Below are 18,510 nucleotides of genomic sequence, written 5' to 3'. Positions count from 1 at the left end.
CATGATATGCACGTTGCTTTGTCGAAAACCATCCTCTAATTCAATTTATTAATTAAGGAAAAGCAGCAGCAACCTTCACATTAAAAATTGTAATTTTAAAAAATTTTTATACTATTAAAATAATAAAACTAAATGTTTTCTAATAATTGATGCCTTTTACAATTATTTTTTTCCCAAGGGGGTGGTCTGTGACTTCTTAAAAATTTTTAAAAGGGGTCCATTATATCAAAAAGGATAAGAAACACTGGTTTAGGACTTTATGATGGAACTAACCCACATTTGCATTGCATGGAGAGGGAAACCACAGAAACTCATGATTCATCTACCACTGAATATATTTTACGTCAGCACTGTAATCAGTGCTAGCCGGGAACAGAATTCGTATCCACCAGTCACCTCTGGGATACAAACCTGCCTCACCTCATTGGTAGGCAAACACTCTATTCTCTAAGCCCTTGTGGCTCTCTTAAACTTATTTGCCAGTCTTCAAACTAATAAGATAAAATACTACAAAATAAAATTACCTGAATTTCCTGTGCGTGGAGTGTTTTCTATGACTAAAGTCCTGGTGTCTTGCCGCTGCTTCTTAGACCTGGTTGGAACTTTATTCCCGATGGCTTTTCTCGCTCTCTCATGAATAGCCCTGAAGATTTTGTAGTAAAGGTAGACCATCACAAGGCATGGAATATAGAAGGAACTGAGCGAAGAATAGATGATGAAGTCTGAGTTGTAGAAGACACACAGGTTCGGTTGCCTTTCGGGAGAAGTGTTGAGGCCCAGGACTATGGGTGAGCCTATGGCAGCAGATACCAGCCATACGAAGATAATGGTGAGGAAGACTCGTTTGTTGTTTTTGTGTTTCGAGTATTTTATCGGCTGAGTAACTGCGATGAATCTGTTTAGAATTGCAAATAAAATGTGTCAAAAAATTGCACAACATTTAATGAATCTCACGATTGCTGGCAGTTACAGATTAATATTTAGTTTGGCTGAACATTTTAACATGATATTTAAAATATAAATGCATTGTGGTGAGGAAAATATAAATGAAATTCGTTGTTGAAATCTGAAAAATAATGTATTAAAGTAGTTCAACGAGCTTACCTAACTACTGTATATCGTTTGTTAGTATAACGTGGTTTTTTAGCTTTAACATAATTAATAGTGTAGAAAAATTTGATTGATTTTTTTATATACAACAAATAATAGAGCCCACGGTCATAACCAAATTTTCTCAACAGTTACTGATCATTTAGCATTTACCATTCACGATAATGACCACTATGCAAATTTAATAGAATCTTATATAATTATTAAAATATATTCTATATAATTATAATCTTATATAATTATATATTATTATAATAAGAATCTTAATAATTTAAAACTTTGAAACGGATCTAAACAGAAATATTATAATAAAATAAACATAATCTAAAAGCAGTTGAGTAAGAGACATTTCGCACAATGTTATGGTTTCCCGTCACTCTAACAACTCAAACGCTACTTGAGCTTCAAAGCGCATGCGCTAAAAATTTCCCTACAGATCGTAAAAACACAATGGAATAGAAAATCAGGTTGTCGTTACGGTTAACATTAGGCTAACTCTATATAAAATCTCTTTTCTGTGACAACCTCACGAAAAGGTTACTGCCACCAAGATTTTATTTTGAAAATTATAGCTGTTTCCTTGCAAATTTAAAATGATTTATTTTAGATATCATCCTCAATTTAATCAATTAGAACGATAGAGAGATTCCAGTAAAGGAGGTGATAATATCTGCAAGCTTTAACACCGTAGCTCTTAGGACAAGGGTGTAGTGGAATTGGTACGCGAGAGAATGACGTACAAGTTCCACTGTTTTTTCCTGTAAAATTACTTGTCAATTTTGAAGTTTTTTTATTCATTGTAATTTTTTTTTATTTATTGTAAAATTTGTTTATTTCCGTAGTTTTTATGTGCGTTCAAAATACTTCTTCTATAAATATTAATTAATTGTTAAAATTTCTTTGTGCACTGTCATCTCTTATTGTTGCTGTAGGCATATTTGGCATGAAATGTCGAAGACTACCTCTGAGGATAGACATAAAGCAAGCTTGCATCAAAGCGATTACATTTTAGAAAGATTTTAACCAAATGTATTTGGAAACCAAAGTTTCTAAACATTTTATTTTTACAGTACCTCCTTCACCAAATTATTATTATTTTTTTTAAGTGGGCAAAACGTTAGAATTTTTTAGCTTTCTCCACCTCTATAAAAAATTTGTCTCTACAACATTGCATAAAATGGCTACGCGTTTAAAGTGTTGCAAAATAAAATGTGCAAAAGCGATATAGAGAACAGCGAGCCCTGAATAACCGAAAAGCAAAATTGTTTGTTAACGTGCACGGATAAATGATTAACTTTAAATAATATAAATTATCATTTCCAAGAATTGTCATTTTCTTCCAAGAATTATAATCCTGATCTGTAGAGTGATCTGATGATTATTTTAATAATTGTGAATCAGTCAGTATATAATCTCTATTCATTTAACCTTAAATTCAATAGTACGATACTTTCATTGTTATCAGCCAATTTCCTGCCAGGTACTAGCTAAAATGCTAGGTTTTGAGAGGTCCATTAGGATTTGTCATAGACACACCTATGATCATATATGGCAACGTTACTTTTAAAAAGTAACGAGTAAAAGTACAAGTATTTTTACTAAAAGTAACGAGTAAAAAGTAAAAAGTTCTCATTTTAAAAAGTAACGAGTAAAAAGTACAAGTAAAAGTACAAGTACTAAACAAAAAAAGTAACGATTTAAAAGTACATTTCTAGGAAATCGAAAATTCAAAGTAACCTAAAATTTTATTGAATAATATTCTTATGTTCTTTAATGTTTTTGCAAAATTGTTGTTATTTATTTAATTATTTTTAATTTTGAAAGTTATGGACATTAATTTATTTTTAAATTCGGAAGAATATTATAATATAATTTTATAATATAATCGTATAATATAATTTTAAAATCAAATATAATTTTAATATCAAACTTTTTATGGATTTGCACGAAAAAGAAATTTTATCTATTGATTTTAATTTTTAGTTTATTATTTTTATTTATTTAAATTACCATTGATTTAAAATTGTTTTACTCTATAGAAACGCGTTTTAAAAGCACAAACATAAACAAAGCAAACACGGGGTTTCAGATAGCTTTGTGATCTTTGAGCTAGTAAAAAATAATTGAATGTGCAGTATAAGTTGAAACAGAACAGTCTACAGTTTTATTTGTAACAATGGCTAATGCTGAAGTCATGCGAGAAAATCATTTTCCGAACATTTCTGCCTAACGGAATAATTAAAATTTGTAAACGAATTTTAGTATCAGCGGCTAAATTAATACCTTCGAGTTTTCAAGAGTTAAAATAGTAATTATAATAGTTTTCAATAGCACAAATAGTTCTGAAGTTCTTAGAGATTTGACTGGGCGTTGTTTGACAAGGTCGGGCATAAACATAATTTTAGTAAAAAATGTACTAGGTAAAAATGTATTTAGTAAAAAATGTATTAAGACAAAAATGTATTATTAGTGAGTTCAAAAAGAAAATTGAAAAACGTAATAACAAAATCCAACATTTTTTATTTAAAATGTATTAAACAAATGCATAAAACTCGAAAATGAATGAAAATAACTTCTTAATTAATATTTTTATTCATTTTGCAAAATAATTGCATTTTGACAGCACTTTTTTTTATTTTTTTTTTAGAAAGCTTACCGAGTTTTAGAAAAAAGTAATGATTTCATTCGATATTTCCGTTACAAATACTTGTACTTTTTCTCTAAAAAATTACCGAAAGTACAAGTAAAAGTACTAAATTTAAAAAGTAACGAAGTACAAGTAAAAGTACGTACTTTCTACTTGTACCGGCGGTACAAGTAACGAAAGTAAAAGTACTGCCATATATGCCTATGATAATCTATGGCAACCATAAAAGTTTATAAGGCAAGATACCATAAGCCTATAGTAACCATAGAAATTTATATGGCAAGACACCGTAAGTATTTGATTACCATAGAAATTCGCACGGTATTTTTATGGCAAGACACCATAAGCCTAAGGCTAACATAGAAATTTGTATAGCATTTTATGGCGAGATACGGTTATGGGCATATATTTATCCTAATGGTTTATTTAAAGGCATATGGTAAAGTAATGGAAGCACTCAACATCAAGACACACTAGATATCAAGAACCAACTGTCGATCACTTCATCCACAGTTGGTTCTTGATATCTAATTACGGAACTAACCTCCGAACGAAAAAGAAAACTGAAATTGCAGTACATATATATTTTTGTTATTGAACTGGGGTAATATTTCAATTTACAGTCGATTTTAAGAGCTTGGTAATATAATGCTGGCAAAATTAAATTTTGTTTAGTTAATTTCATGACAAATGACAAAGATCCACAGTTGGAGCATTTTAACCCAATATTTTCTAAAGTAAAATCTAGGCAAATTCCATATTTTCAAGAATTTACATTTTTATCTAAAATTTACACCAGCCTACAAATAACCTTCGAAAAATATTTTTTATTAAGAATTTTTTATTGAAGTTTAAATTTGATTATATACTTAGGTTTTATGTTTAACTTTAGAAACTTCACCAACAAATTTACTAGTTCACTTTTTTATAACATTCTGATTCAGATCGTGGTTTCTAAGTTTGTATTTCGATCAAAATTTATATACTAATTTTATAATATAGTTGATAAAAAAGTCACGAATGTGAAATTTACTAACATTTGAACAAACAAAGAGGAATATGGATTATAAACAAGTTAAAACGTGAATATAGGCTATAGCATTTTACTCATTTTTTTCTTTTATTCGAGGACTGCAACTAAAATAATAATTATTATCTTGCAGAATTAGTTCCCTAAATTAACTAAAATTTTCTCAGAAAGTACGATGGCAAAATTTTTCTTTAATATCTTTTAATATTTTTCACTAATTACTCATTTTTACTTTAAAATGGTTCGATATTCAAATTTATAACGAAGCTGTTTTATTTTATAAAGAAACCTTATTAAAAGTGAGAAAAAAAACTGCTTTGAGAATATGATTCTATAAATAAAGTTTTTTTATAGGTTTCGATTTCAAATTTCGAATTTTAAACTTTTATTCCTGAATAAAACCTACAATTTTTCTAAAACTAAATTCTAAGTATAAAATATATCCTTACATATTTTTTATATTTTGAAATAAGACTCGCGAATCTTAAAGATATTAATTTGAAAACTCCATACTTTCAAGAATTAAGAAAAAAGGAACGAGACTATAATTTGATAAACGCGTTCTCCTTCTCTTTTGCCGTTTGAAGTAATCCAAAACTATTATAGTTCCGCTCTTTAGCCGAGGTTAATGGATATAATAAATCCCATTTGCTCTCTTTTCATTTTTGTTTTGATTTACTTTATCATCTGTTTTTCTCCAACAGTCATATTTTCTTTTAGTTATTACCTGTCAACACTGATGGCAACAAGATTAAAGATGGAGGCTGTACTGCAGGTTACATCTAAGGCAATGTAGAAATCGCACAGAGTCTCACTTAATTCCCAATCCACATTAACCTAGAGAGAGAAAAAGTTTGCTCAGTTTATTTATGGAAGGTGAGAGTTTATTAAATCATACTTTACGCACACAAAAGTTTTTTTTTCATTATTCTCAGTTAAATAAATATATTAGATCTTTCGGTTGACGTTAATTCAACACTAAAATTTATATTCTGTTTTAAATCATATGGTAACTTTCAAGGAAAATAGTGTATATTGAAAAGTAAATATAGGGAGGAAAAGTGAAAAAAAAATTAGATTAAATTTAATGGTTCAAAATTGAATTATTTGGAAATTGTTTTTTCTTTTTTTTAATATTTACTGACTTTAGAATCAATAAAAGAAAAAGGGCTTATGACAGTACATTTTGAAAAGAAAAACACCATTTGAGTAAATCCAAAAAAATAATATTTTCAAAATTTTGTAAACGGATGAATTATTTTCTTTATTTAAAAAAATCTATTTATTTTATTATTAATAGTTCATCAGAAATTACTATTTGTAAAGAAATTCTGTAGTATTACATTGATTTTAAGAACGCAATTTTAAATTATATTTAAAATCTCTAAACATTGATACAGGGGATGGACAGAATAATGGAAACACTTCTATACTAATACATTTTTTCATGTTTCTCAGGAAATTCCTAAATAATCATATTATAACATCAGAAGTGTTTAGATCATGCGATTTACACTGTCTTAGGTTCTGGATTTGTATCTCGACAATATCAGATAACATAACAGCCAATCACTGGCTGTTATGTTGTGTGATACAAAATTAAGATAAAAGATCTGATGACACAACACATGTATTAAACATAGGGAGTAATATAATGTAAACACATTGTAATATGCAGAATATATGTACCCAGTCCAGTCACATTAATGCGACTACCAGTCAAAACCACCTGCGACCACCTTTGACAGAGCGGACCGCTGCGAGACGTGCAGGAAAAGAGTCAATTAGGTTTACTCTCGGTAACTCCTTGGTTCATCTATGCGGTCAGTTGCATGCACGGTATACTTTTACCACGGCGGCACGGGAACAGTTCACAAAATTAGCCGTTTCCGAAATGCTTCCAGCCTTGGCCCGAATGCCAATAATCATGCCCTTTCGGACGTCTTATAAATCGCTACGTTTTTGCATTACGCCAGCGATTGTAATGCTTTCCGATGCCCTAGGACAGTGGTCGGCAAACTTATTAGTCAAAGAGCCAAATATGAACATTACAGCAATTCTAAAAAAAATTGGGAGCCAAATCTGCTTGTCTAGTAAGCTTTTATTATACTAAATAAGTAGTACACAAAATAAAACTAAATTTCATACTTAATAAATATTTATTAATGCGAACAATGTGCTTGCATCTCCTTGGAAAGTTTGAGTAAGTCAGGTTTGCATGTTGTTTTTAATTTTAGGCATGATTCCAAGTTCTCATCAATAAGACGACTTCTCAGATTACTCTTGATAATGTTCATGATTGGAAAAGATTGTTCGCATATATATGTAGAACCGAAAAGGGAAAGAACAGCAAACGCGAGCTTTTTCAGCTGATCGTAAGAGTCAGGAATACTATTCCAAGCGTTGAAAATGATCATGTCTTCCTTGTCCAGGTCATTCAAAGCAGACCACTTGTGCTGTGAACTAAGATCAAATTTTTTCTTCTCCTGTACTTCCAATTCAACACAAAGACGTTCGAATTTAGAGTGCCATCTCCTTGTTTTTTAAATCCAGCAATTGTATTTAAAACTACCAATGTCAATTTCAAAAGAAGAAAATTTCAACTCGGTTATCGTAGCATTAAGAGGATTTTTGACAAATGCTAAAGTTGCTCTGCCCTTTTTAAATTCCTGAAACCTGCTGAGAAATGCTTCCCTCATATTTAAAATTATTGTTTTAAAATGGTGTTTATCAATAGAGGATTAATTTTCTTGGCGATGCTTCAGCAGGCTCGGAAAGTGAAACAATGTTTCCCTTTCAAAATCCTGAGCAAAAATGGATAATTTGTTTTCGAATGTTATTACTTCTTCTAACATCGAAAAAATTAAGTTTCCTTTCCCTTGTAGTTTACGATTAAGCTGATTTAGATGAGACGTAACGTCTACCATGAAATAAAAGTTTTAGATCCACTGATCGTCTGTTAGTTCTGCATAGTGAACGCCCTTCTCAAGGAGAAATGCTTTAATTTCTGGAAAAAGGGAAGCGAAACGTTTTAAAACGTTCCCTCTTGATAACCAACGTACCTTGTTATGAAGCAGAAGATCAGCATACTCGCTCTCCATTTCAAATAAAAATTCTTGGAATTGGCGATGATTAAGAGCTTTAGCTAAAATTGCGTTGATAATGGTAATCACTAATTCCATAACTTTACAAATTTCATCTGGAAATGTTTGCGCACAAAGCGCTTCTTGGTGAATGATGCAATGGTAAACATGTATTTCGTGATTAATTTTTTCTTTCAAAATAGCAACAAACCCTTTTCTTAAGCCGGTCATACTTTTGACCCCATCTGTTGAAATCGACACAATTTTATCTAGAGGAATATGATGTTTATCCATACACTCAATTACAGCATTTGCGATATCTTCTCCACGCGTCTGACCTTTGAGTGGCAATAATCCTAAAAGTTCTTTTTTAGGGCCTGAATGAGACATAAATCTTACAAAAAGTAAACCTTGCACTGTATCATTTATGACACAAGACTCGTCAACTGCTATTGATAAAGCCGAAACCAATTTCAGATCTTCGATATGCTGGGTAGTTATATTCGAACACATTTTAATTGCTCTATCTTTAATGGGTTTGTCAGACAATGGTACCTCTTTAGTTCTTTTCAGAATATCTGCTTTGTTCTTAAAATTCCGAAATAGCTCTTCGGATTAATTTACCAAAATAAGATGCAATTTTTTTCTTACCAATTTTTTTTAAAGGAAAATATTATTGCGCCTTCCGTGGATGTTTGTGCCAGAGCCGCACTTAAGGAACCAAAGAGGCGCATGCGGCTCTGGAGCCGCCCTTTGCCGACCACTGCCCTAGGACATCCTTTATATACACTCCACTGTAATGTGCTGCCACCTGCCTTCTGTGATTGGTTATTTCACGTTGACGCCGAAAGTAGATGTTGATCTTATTGATGTGATAAGCTGTGTATATACATATAAAAGTTAAAGCTGTTCCCAAGAACTTCACCACTGCTTAATATCGACTTTAAATGAATCTAATTTAATTGTAGGCAATTTCATTGCGTAAGATCGAGTAACAGGTGCTGTAATCGAGGACTCTAAATTCGTCTCCAAATTTTCATTATTAACAGTCAATGCAGAAAACTTATTCATAATTTCCATAGCGAATTCACTTTGCATGCTGATTTTACGAGCTTTAAAAAATGCGAGTTCAGCTGAATGCGTATAGCTTTCGCATTGAGTAATACCGTACCCACTTTTTGCAAAGCAAAAAAATGAAATAGTTTATTACTATTAAAGAAATTCGTTTCGGTACAGAGAGATCAAGAGTTTATGCCAGTTCAAAAGTTTATTAAATTGATTAAATTATAAAAAACGTTGTTATCATATAATATCGAAACTGAAATGAAATGTTAAATACAGTAAGCATTCAAAAATAAACGGATATAAAACTAAAGTAATAAAAATTTCAATGCACACAAAGCAAAATTTTATTATAAAATAAAATAGGAATGCCATAATTTGATATAAACTTATAAGCAAATTAAAAAGTACAGTTTGATACACAACTTTTTCAAAAATACTTTTGGGGGATTTTGTTAAATTAGGACATACATATTAAGGAAAAAAGTTTTGGTCAAACCATGCATAGTAAGTGATAAACCAAAGTATTTGGATTTTAAAACTAAATAAAAATTTATTTATTTTCAAATATAAAATACATTTTAAATTAAATATTGCATCACGAAACTTTTAATTGCGCTGATTTTTTTAAAAAATTAATTGCAAGGATGAGCCTCTCTTCGAAAGTATTATTGAAACAAAATTCTCTTTAATTACCATTCTTCGGAAAACGGAATTTGGGAGTTAAAAAAATTGTATTTAAGTCTATGATTGTTAACAACGGAATAAAAATATTGCTAGTTAGTACACTAATTAAGTACAATCTATAAACTAAAGTATCTAGGTAAAAATTACAATAATAAATTTACTTTTTTTGGCGAACATAATCATTTTTTGTTAATTACGTAAAGGCGATTCGTTAGGAACATTTCATTTGATAGATAAAAATAAATAAATAACATTTAATTATGCTTATTTAAATCTAATATTATTTTTTAAAAATTATATAGCTCAAAGATTCAGAGGAAGAAAAAAATAGTTTATGACTGCATTATATAAAAGGAATTCCATTTCCTAATTATAATTAAGTCCATGAGGTCGATATTGAAGTNATTTAATTATGCTTATTTAAATCTAATATTCAGAGGAATCTATAATAAGATTCAGAGGAAGAAAAAAATAGTTTATGACTGCATTATATAAAAGGAATTCCATTTCCTAATTATAATTAAGTCCATGAGGTCGATATTGAAGTTTTGAAAACAAACTTAAAAAGGCATAAAGATATTTCTTGTTTATGAAGGAATGATTATTTGGGTTGTGGCTTAAACTTTTGTGTCACGTTCCTTTTTTTAAAGTTCTTAATAAGGTGGTACATTACTAAAATTTTGCTGAATTGGGAATAGATCTTAAAGATGGTGCCTCACATTGATGAGCCATTTTTGAATAATATTTACTTGTAATTTAATAGTTAAATAGCCTTTCCGAAATAGCCGGTTGTGTTATTGTTACTTATACCACAAGCCTGCCAAAGATGAACACAAAATATTCTATTTTGTTCACTTAATGATAATTTGTCGCTACTAAACCGGATATTAATTATTTGATAAGCTAGACTAAAAACACTCAAAAAAATTTATCCAAAGTGGATTTAAAAAGGATCTTATGGTAATTCCTAAAAGAATATCAATAATCAATGATTAATCTTCAAATGATTTATAATACCAGTTATATAAGTATGTGTTTGGTAATATTTTTTCTGTTGAGCAATCTTTCACGGGGTTTATCATCAGTTATTCTGACAATACAATATCCTAAGATCAATGACCCACAGTGGACTAATCGTGGAGATACGGATCCTAGTAGAACACCGAAGTCAAACATCACTGTCTATGGTCAGTTAGCTGGTGGATGACCACTTTGGCCAGTTTGAGCATGGGACCCATGGTACGCGGTATCGGTCCTAGTTAAACTGTTCAACCGGAAAGTGTTCGACTTTGCGAGTAGGTTGTCAGGCTACTAAAGGGGAGCCATCCCCTCTACAGTGGATGAAAATTGCGATGGCATGTCATCGGATCATCCTCAAGGATGCTTCTCAGGCCGTCGCCAATAGTCCATTGCGCAGCTCTAGTGCGATGTAAAGAAAGTACCTACTTAAGATTTATAATAATAAAAAGATTGTATCTTCTTAAATCACTAAAGCTAAATACGTAGCTTAAACCAATTGATGCGTGGTTGAATTCATTCAATTCAATGCGTTAAAATACATACATAAAAAATCATTTGCCTAAATCAAACTATTGGATGCACAAAAATTTTTTTTGTTGCATTTTTTGGTACTTATTTCTTATCAGTTCTAAACAATTAGTCCGATTGTCTCGGAATTGGCCTCATTTGAGTCGGCGTAAAAAATTACAACGAAAACAATTATTTATTTACGAAAGTGAAATATCAAGTTTATCCTTTTCCTCGCACCAAAAACCGATGCAAGAGTTTATGTAACTTATTACCTTTTACTGCAGGTTTGAAATTTTCATGTCCGAGTTTCATCATTTTCGTGCTATATTTATTGTGCTATAAGAACAGATAATAGCAGTTTCCGGCATTTAGCATTTTGAATATGGAAAAATTAATGCCAAAAATGAATCAAGGTGAACGCAATAAATTTTATTTTGTTCCGCTTATTTAGCAGACCCAATATTGGGTTTATGGATACTAATTTTCAACTCCTTAGCCTTGCAATTATGAACCCAATCCAGAAGACAAGAGAACTCCTGGATCAAGTATGGAGAGAAATTTGCCTTCGTGGAGGACTTTTTGATGGAACTAAACCGAATTTGCGTTATATGGAGAGGAAAACCACGAAAATGTCCCATGGATAGCCTGACGGTAAGGAGACCTTAACCCATGATCCGTCTACCACTGAGGATATTTCACATCAGAGTACTGTGGTCGGTGAGAGCTGGGTGCAGAATTCGTATCAACCAGCCATGGTTCGGATTTGAACCTGGTTCACCTCAATGGGAAGCGAGCGCTCGATCCCCAGAGCCACCACGGCCCCATTCCTCTAATTAAAAAATTTTTGTACTTTATTTTTAAAGTTAGGTTCCCGCTGAAATAAAGGTTGATCATTTAGGGTTCCATAGCCGAAAAAAATTTGTACAAATTTATTTTTCAAAACAAGCATAGAAGGCTGCAGGACTTAAAATCTATTCAATGGCTCCGTAAGGCTATGAGCCAACTAAAACTCCCAGAATCAAACACGGAATCTATTACCGACCTTATGTAAATGGCTTTTGCAGACCGGCTTATGACCGCCAAGTAGTGTTGAAATTCTCTGAAATGTTGGAATCAATAGGTCATTTCTCTTAATTAACCTTGCCAACTGATTCGTGCGGTAACTCTAAATTCTAATCAAAGCCGGAATGATTGTTTGCGTGTTTGCATAAACTGTGTGCCCTGTTGGTACTTGTTAAGAGAACCCTATAATAATTGGTTCAAATGCCCAATAAACAGTCAAGTGAAACCCGTTTCCACCGTTTGATTACACTAGATCAAAGAAAATTGACCAAAGCCTTGAATTTGCATTGCAATGAATGCCCAATCTGTAATAATTAACAACGACTAAATAAAACTTATTTAATTAGGAGAAAATAATAAGTGTTTGTTATTATATGTATTCCTTTCAAAATAATCGTGTAAATCTTTAATGAATAGTTTGTTACACATGAAAGAATAAGGCATTTTCATAGTTGAGGAAAGCAATATTGTGAGCATTGTTTAGGAGTCATTTGTTCACGTAACTTTTCGTTTTTATAATAAGAATTAGCAACTCAAGTTATTCGATTTTACGTCATCACACATTGTAAAAAATGGATACTTAAATATTCCGAAACTTTATTCGTTTTTGATGTAAACTTTCCCTGCTCTAAGAACTGAGAGAATTTTTTGTCAAAGTGATGAAATAACTATCTTTACTTCCATGAGGAAACGAATTTCGTCATAATTAAAGAAACAATTAGCGATTCTAGTTTTAATTACGAAAACTGGCAGTGCCTAAAGTGGCTAGCTTTTTCTAATAATTACTTTTTCGTGGGAATCAGATAAGTGAATCAATGTAGGTCTAACAACTCAAGAAAAACAGATAGAGCAGAGATATAAATTACATCCATGCCCGAAGCGGGATTCGATTCCGGGATCTTTCTAGTACACAGACCAACTTCTTGACCTCCATAAAGGCCAGTCGGGTTACTTCGTTACTGTATTTTCAATCATCTAGTCTTCATTTCAGTTAACAATATTCCACAATGCACTACAATTAGGTTTGAAGTTAAAGAAAAATTTTCGTTATATATTTGATAGTTCGCATTTCGTCACAAATCACGTGCAATCGTGACGGAATTATTCTCAAAATTAACGAAATATAGCTCAAGGATTACTCTGTTTCGTCTAAAGTGAGAGTTTTATTTCGGAGAGTGTATGACCTTTTTTTCAGTCTAAGCTTCAAGCCAACACGCCCAGCAACCATCTACGGATTGTTGAAGGTAATTGAAAGCTACATTAACGAAATTTAACCACATTTAAGCAAAACACTCATCTAAAATTTTTATGAAAAAAGTACGAAACTGCCTGCAAAACTGCGGGGCACCTAGCTAACCTAGTATATTCCACACATAAACTTACACGGCATTTTCTACGAAATCAATAGAGGAAATACTATCATTGAATCCCTTTTTTTCGCAAAGTTACTGAAATATTGTTTAAAATACTATTGTTTGTTTTAAAATCAATAATAAAAATTATATATAAAAAAAGCCTTTAATGTGGAGCTGACATTACAGGGTACAAAATCAATAATCAGCCGTTTGCAGGCATTCATTGGCAATTCAGACGATGGCATGTATTTTCAAACAATCTCTACCTTCCCTCTTGCATTTCAACAATAGATTGCTTTATCGACAAAACTCCAATTTTTTGGCCATTCAGCTATCTTTGAGCAGTATTTAATTGTTATTGACAATCATTTCATTACGAAATCACATGATTTTTGTAGAAAATAGAACTCTTCAATATTAGACGAATCTGATGACCACATACAAACACACAATTTCACCTTTCCTCATTAAAATAATGTTTTTTTTTTTGCCGTTCATGAAACCATTTCCCCGGATTATGCAGGGGTTAGCGCGCTCGCTTTTTACTTTCCAGGCAGTTGCTGAGCACTTCTTTAGAGCACACTTTTTTTCTTCAATTACGCATGTTGCATTACCCCTATTAAAAAATATGGTGTTTTTGAGGTTGTTTTAATGTTGACAAGAGTAAAAAAATACACTTGAGGTAGAAAAGTATTTTTTTTTTATAGCGGGCACTTGGGGTTCAAAATATTATTGTTATTAACTATGTTTTTTTTCCGATTTTTAGAAAAATATTACAAAGAGTTAAAATTTGATTTATACAAAATGTTCCAGAATGTCCACTTTTAATCCATATTTTTTAGAACCTTTTCAAAAAATTAAATAAAAGAACAATGCAAAACAGAGATAACAAATTGATGCTCAAGAGAGAAGGGAAAAAAAACAGAATCCCTACCTAAATTTTTACACCACTACTGAGGAAGGAGTGAAGGGAAATATCCAAATCTGCTTGATTGAAGGCGGAATCAGAAATGAGATTAAAAAAAAACCCCGCTTTATCAAGCAATTAAACTAATTTTATTTTTCTCAATTGAAACTCAATATGTTTATCTAGTGCTTTCGTTTCAATTCAGAACCCACAGAACCAAAATTGGAAAATTTTTCAAAATTATTATCATCATTAACTGCATGTTTTTTTTTTCAGATAATGGTAACAAAAATTTATTTATTAAAATATTTGATTTTGTTTAAAATGTTCAATTTTAAATCCTAGTAAAAAAATTAAATAAAAGGAGAATAAAAAAGAGGGATCGCAAATATTGATGTTTAAGAAAAAAAAATCATTGTTGAAATTCTACAAACCACTGAGGAAGGAGTGAAGGAGTGAATAAAAACATTAAAATCTGCTTGATTGACTGTGGAAACATAAAGGAAGTAATAATAAATATCCCTCTTCTAAATTTCAGCAGACAATCAAACTGGTTTTTTTTATCATTCTTTTTTTCTCAATTGTAACTCGACAGATTTCTGTAAGGCTCTTATTTCAATCTCAGTTAAATATTAATATAGGTCTCCTAAAATGCATTTTTTTTTTAAATTTAGTTTTTAACAAGCATTCTGAGCATACTTATTATGGGGGTATATTACGGAACATTTTGTGCAGAACTTGTAGCAATATAATGGCAAGCCACTTTTTACTAGAAACTAATTATTAGTGTTGTTTCCAGGTAGTGACATCATGAGTTTCTATAATATCTACTTGATAACAGCTCAATACACAATAATATTTCACTGCTTACATGGAGATCATTGTACTACTTTTCTTTCAAAAAAGTACTTCGAAACATTTCGAAAACGTGGCTCATAATTATATTGCCTTCAGCTCTTTATGCGTAATGAAAACAAAAATAATAGTTTCACACAGAGCAGACAAGTGGAAAGAGTAGTGTGTTTCTGGCACTAACTCAGATTTGCTGAATAAAACATTCATTCAATGACAAAAGTTCTTATCTTTGTCATTTTTCATTCAATGGGTTCGAAAAAGTAACAGACCAAAAGGACAATGGCTTCCTTAATTTCCAACGCTTCAGTGGAAGTAATAGATTCCCACTGAAACGTCTATTTCCTCAGATACTACTTTTTAGAAAAAGTGGAGAGAAAAAAAAGAAAAAAAACGTCTGATAGCGAAGTTCCCTCATTCCCAAAACTATCGTCCCTCCCCCCTCCAAAAAAATCCTGAATCGTTTTTATAACCTCGACTCCCCACGCTTTCGAATTACTATTGTTGCTCATCCATAGCTTTTTGTAGACAGATCGAACAAATCTCTCAAACCAGGGGGAAAAGTTGATAAAGAATTATTATGTTCGGGATCGTTAAACATGTTTTATACACTTGCAAAGTATATACTCGAGTACGGAAAAAATTTTGGACGGAAAAAATTACCTCTTACATTACTTGTTAAAGGGAACTTGCCCAACACATTTATGAAACAGTGTAACTTTAGATGATTTTTTTTGTCAGGAATTTGTCTATGTAAAAAGCTTTTAGTTTCAAAATTAGTTCAAGTAACTTTTTCAATACTTTTTTTCGTTAAATTTCTTCAAAGTTTATACGAGTTTCTTATTTTCTACATTTCTCGCAGTTTTTGCAAATTTTTGCAAAGATATTCATTATTCTGTTAAAGAAGATTAAACAAAATATACCTTACGTAAAAATAATTTGTTATGATCGCTATTTTAATTTTATATTAGGTCTTGCTAATCCAAAACATATTTGCAAAATTCAAATGTCAGAAATAAATTTTATTTTCTCTTATTGTAGTTACTTAATACCACTTACCAATGCCAGAAAACCTGATTGATATCAAACTAATTTTTGTAAGTAGAGGGCGCGTTTCTTGTTTTTTTTAGTGGTTCCTCTATGGCCAAAAATGCGGTTTTTGCCATACCCACGTCTCAGCCCGTTTTATAGGGAAAACCCTCATCTTGCACCACTCATTTATCCACGGACCGTAATTTTAACCTGAAGAATGATCAATGCCGAATTATGTACTTCCAGAGGTATTTATTTATCATGGGAACTAGAAGGACTTTGTGACCCCAACAGATTTAACATGCACCAGTCACCATTTAATACACGGGGTTTCTTCAGATAGAGGGATTTCCTGTTCTCACGAACACGAGTCCAACGTCCTACCATCCCTATCCTTTTCTCTTGCATAATTCTGAAACGATTTGCTGACACTAAAAAAAAACCTGTTTTAACTAAAATATCCTAATGAAATAAGAGAAAATCTTATGCAATGTATTAATAAAGCAAAGTAATAAGAAAAAGTACAAATAGAAGCTCAAAAGTGGACATACTATAATCTCGGTTCTATGAACGAATATCTTTCTCAGTGTTTGAACATATAAACTCACCCACATGAAAAAATAATAATTTGCTTTGTTCATTAAAAACATGTATGCGTTTTTTTAACATTTTCACACCCGTTCACTCTTGTAAATTAGATAAAATTATAATTTACATTAAGAGATTCCTAAGGGAAACAAAAGCAAAAGTGAATATTAGCGAATAGAAGTATTATGTTCTTTACATGTGCCACCAAAATACCTATCCCGTAACACCAAGAGGCACGCGTCTAATCGGTTCGTCATCTCTGCTAGTACCTTTTGAAGCCTTTCCATTCAGAGGGAGGGGTTACGGAATTGTCCAATGAATGTCCAATTGCCCCCTTGTTATGAACTTGTCCAATTAAAAAAATAGCTTGCGTCTTGAGGTCATCATATTTTGATTATAAAAATGCTTTCTTAGTTTTTTAAACTATCACAGAGAGCCGCAATGGCTCCGGAGATAGACCGTTCACCTCCTAATCAAGTAATTCGGTTTCAAACCCCATCAGTGGCTGGTTGATACGAATTTCGCTCCCAGCTCGCACCGATTTCAATTCTGACGTAAAATATACTCAGTGGTAGACTCTTGATGTTGGACTAAACATGCGACGGTTTTGTGGTTTTTCTCTCTATGTACCGCAAATGTGTGTGAGTTCCTCCTCAAAAATTAGTCGTAAAATATTAGCTCAAATCTTCCGCGGAAAAAATATACTTGAGGGTGCCCCTTGGCGAAATTGGCGACTTATGCTTGGCGCCATTTCTGTTTGCGCGGAACACTGTGGTAACAGGAATGGCGGCCGAAACGTAATGATATTTCAATAAAACATTGGAAAATTTCAGCAAAACATCCGCCAAAACTTTATAAAATTGCAATTAATCAACCCAATAGAATGCATTTTGAATTGAAACAAAAATTAATAGAGTAAGCACAGAAAGAAAAGGAAAAAAAAACAGCTCCCACAAACAGGACATTTATATCTATTATCTACTAATTAAACCTTCATTCATACACCAGTCAATCATTGTTATTCAAATCGCACAGAAACGTAAGATTTATCTTATTTATTGTAGTCATTCTTAGGAAAGGAAGCAAAAGTAACCTTACCAGCCGGTATCCAACGTGGGACTAACGGACCTCTGAAATTACATTTACCGTTGAACATTTAAAAATAACGCTAAAATTTAAACCAATCAGAATCACGATTGGGTTTCAACATCGCCCAACTTGGTTATATCACAAGTTGGCGAGAATCAAGGGCACCCTCAAATATAGTCTACCCATCTTCCGCATATTATTATCCCACATTAATGATTAGTTGGTCCCAATTCTTGATCCAAGAGTTCCGTTGACTTCCTGGTTGGGTTCAAATATACAAAGCTACAGAGGTGAACATTGATAGACGTAAACTCAGAATTGAACGGGTTGTTCAACGTTGGTTATAAATTAAATTAAATATCGCAGGAAAATAATAACATTTGATAAAAGAACACAAATTTGCACTATACCCGTCCTAATTGGTCATTATTTACAATCAATGTTTATTGTTATAACAATATCCAATCAGGGTTTTT

The 18,510-nt window shown here is 31.8% G+C and overlaps 1 protein-coding gene across 1 annotated transcript in view; it reads right to left on the bottom strand.

Moving 5' to 3' along the window:
• LOC107449468 (dopamine D2-like receptor) overlaps positions 1 to 18,510 on the bottom strand; it is a 160,949-nt gene that overhangs the window by 16,496 nt on the left and 125,943 nt on the right. Inside the window, exons 3-4 of the mRNA XM_016064995.3 lie at positions 5,515 to 5,624; positions 525 to 895 (exon numbers count right to left, since the gene is read on the bottom strand). Coding sequence (XP_015920481.1) covers positions 525 to 895; positions 5,515 to 5,624 — 481 coding nt within the window. The remainder of the gene's footprint in view (positions 1 to 524; positions 896 to 5,514; positions 5,625 to 18,510) is intronic.

The sequence above is a fragment of the Parasteatoda tepidariorum genome, chromosome 5 (genome assembly GCF_043381705.1).
Source record: "Parasteatoda tepidariorum isolate YZ-2023 chromosome 5, CAS_Ptep_4.0, whole genome shotgun sequence".
Taxonomy (NCBI): domain Eukaryota; kingdom Metazoa; phylum Arthropoda; class Arachnida; order Araneae; family Theridiidae; genus Parasteatoda; species Parasteatoda tepidariorum.
The sequence above is the reverse complement of the archived record's forward strand: the minus strand, read 5'-3'. Positions and strand labels throughout refer to the sequence as shown.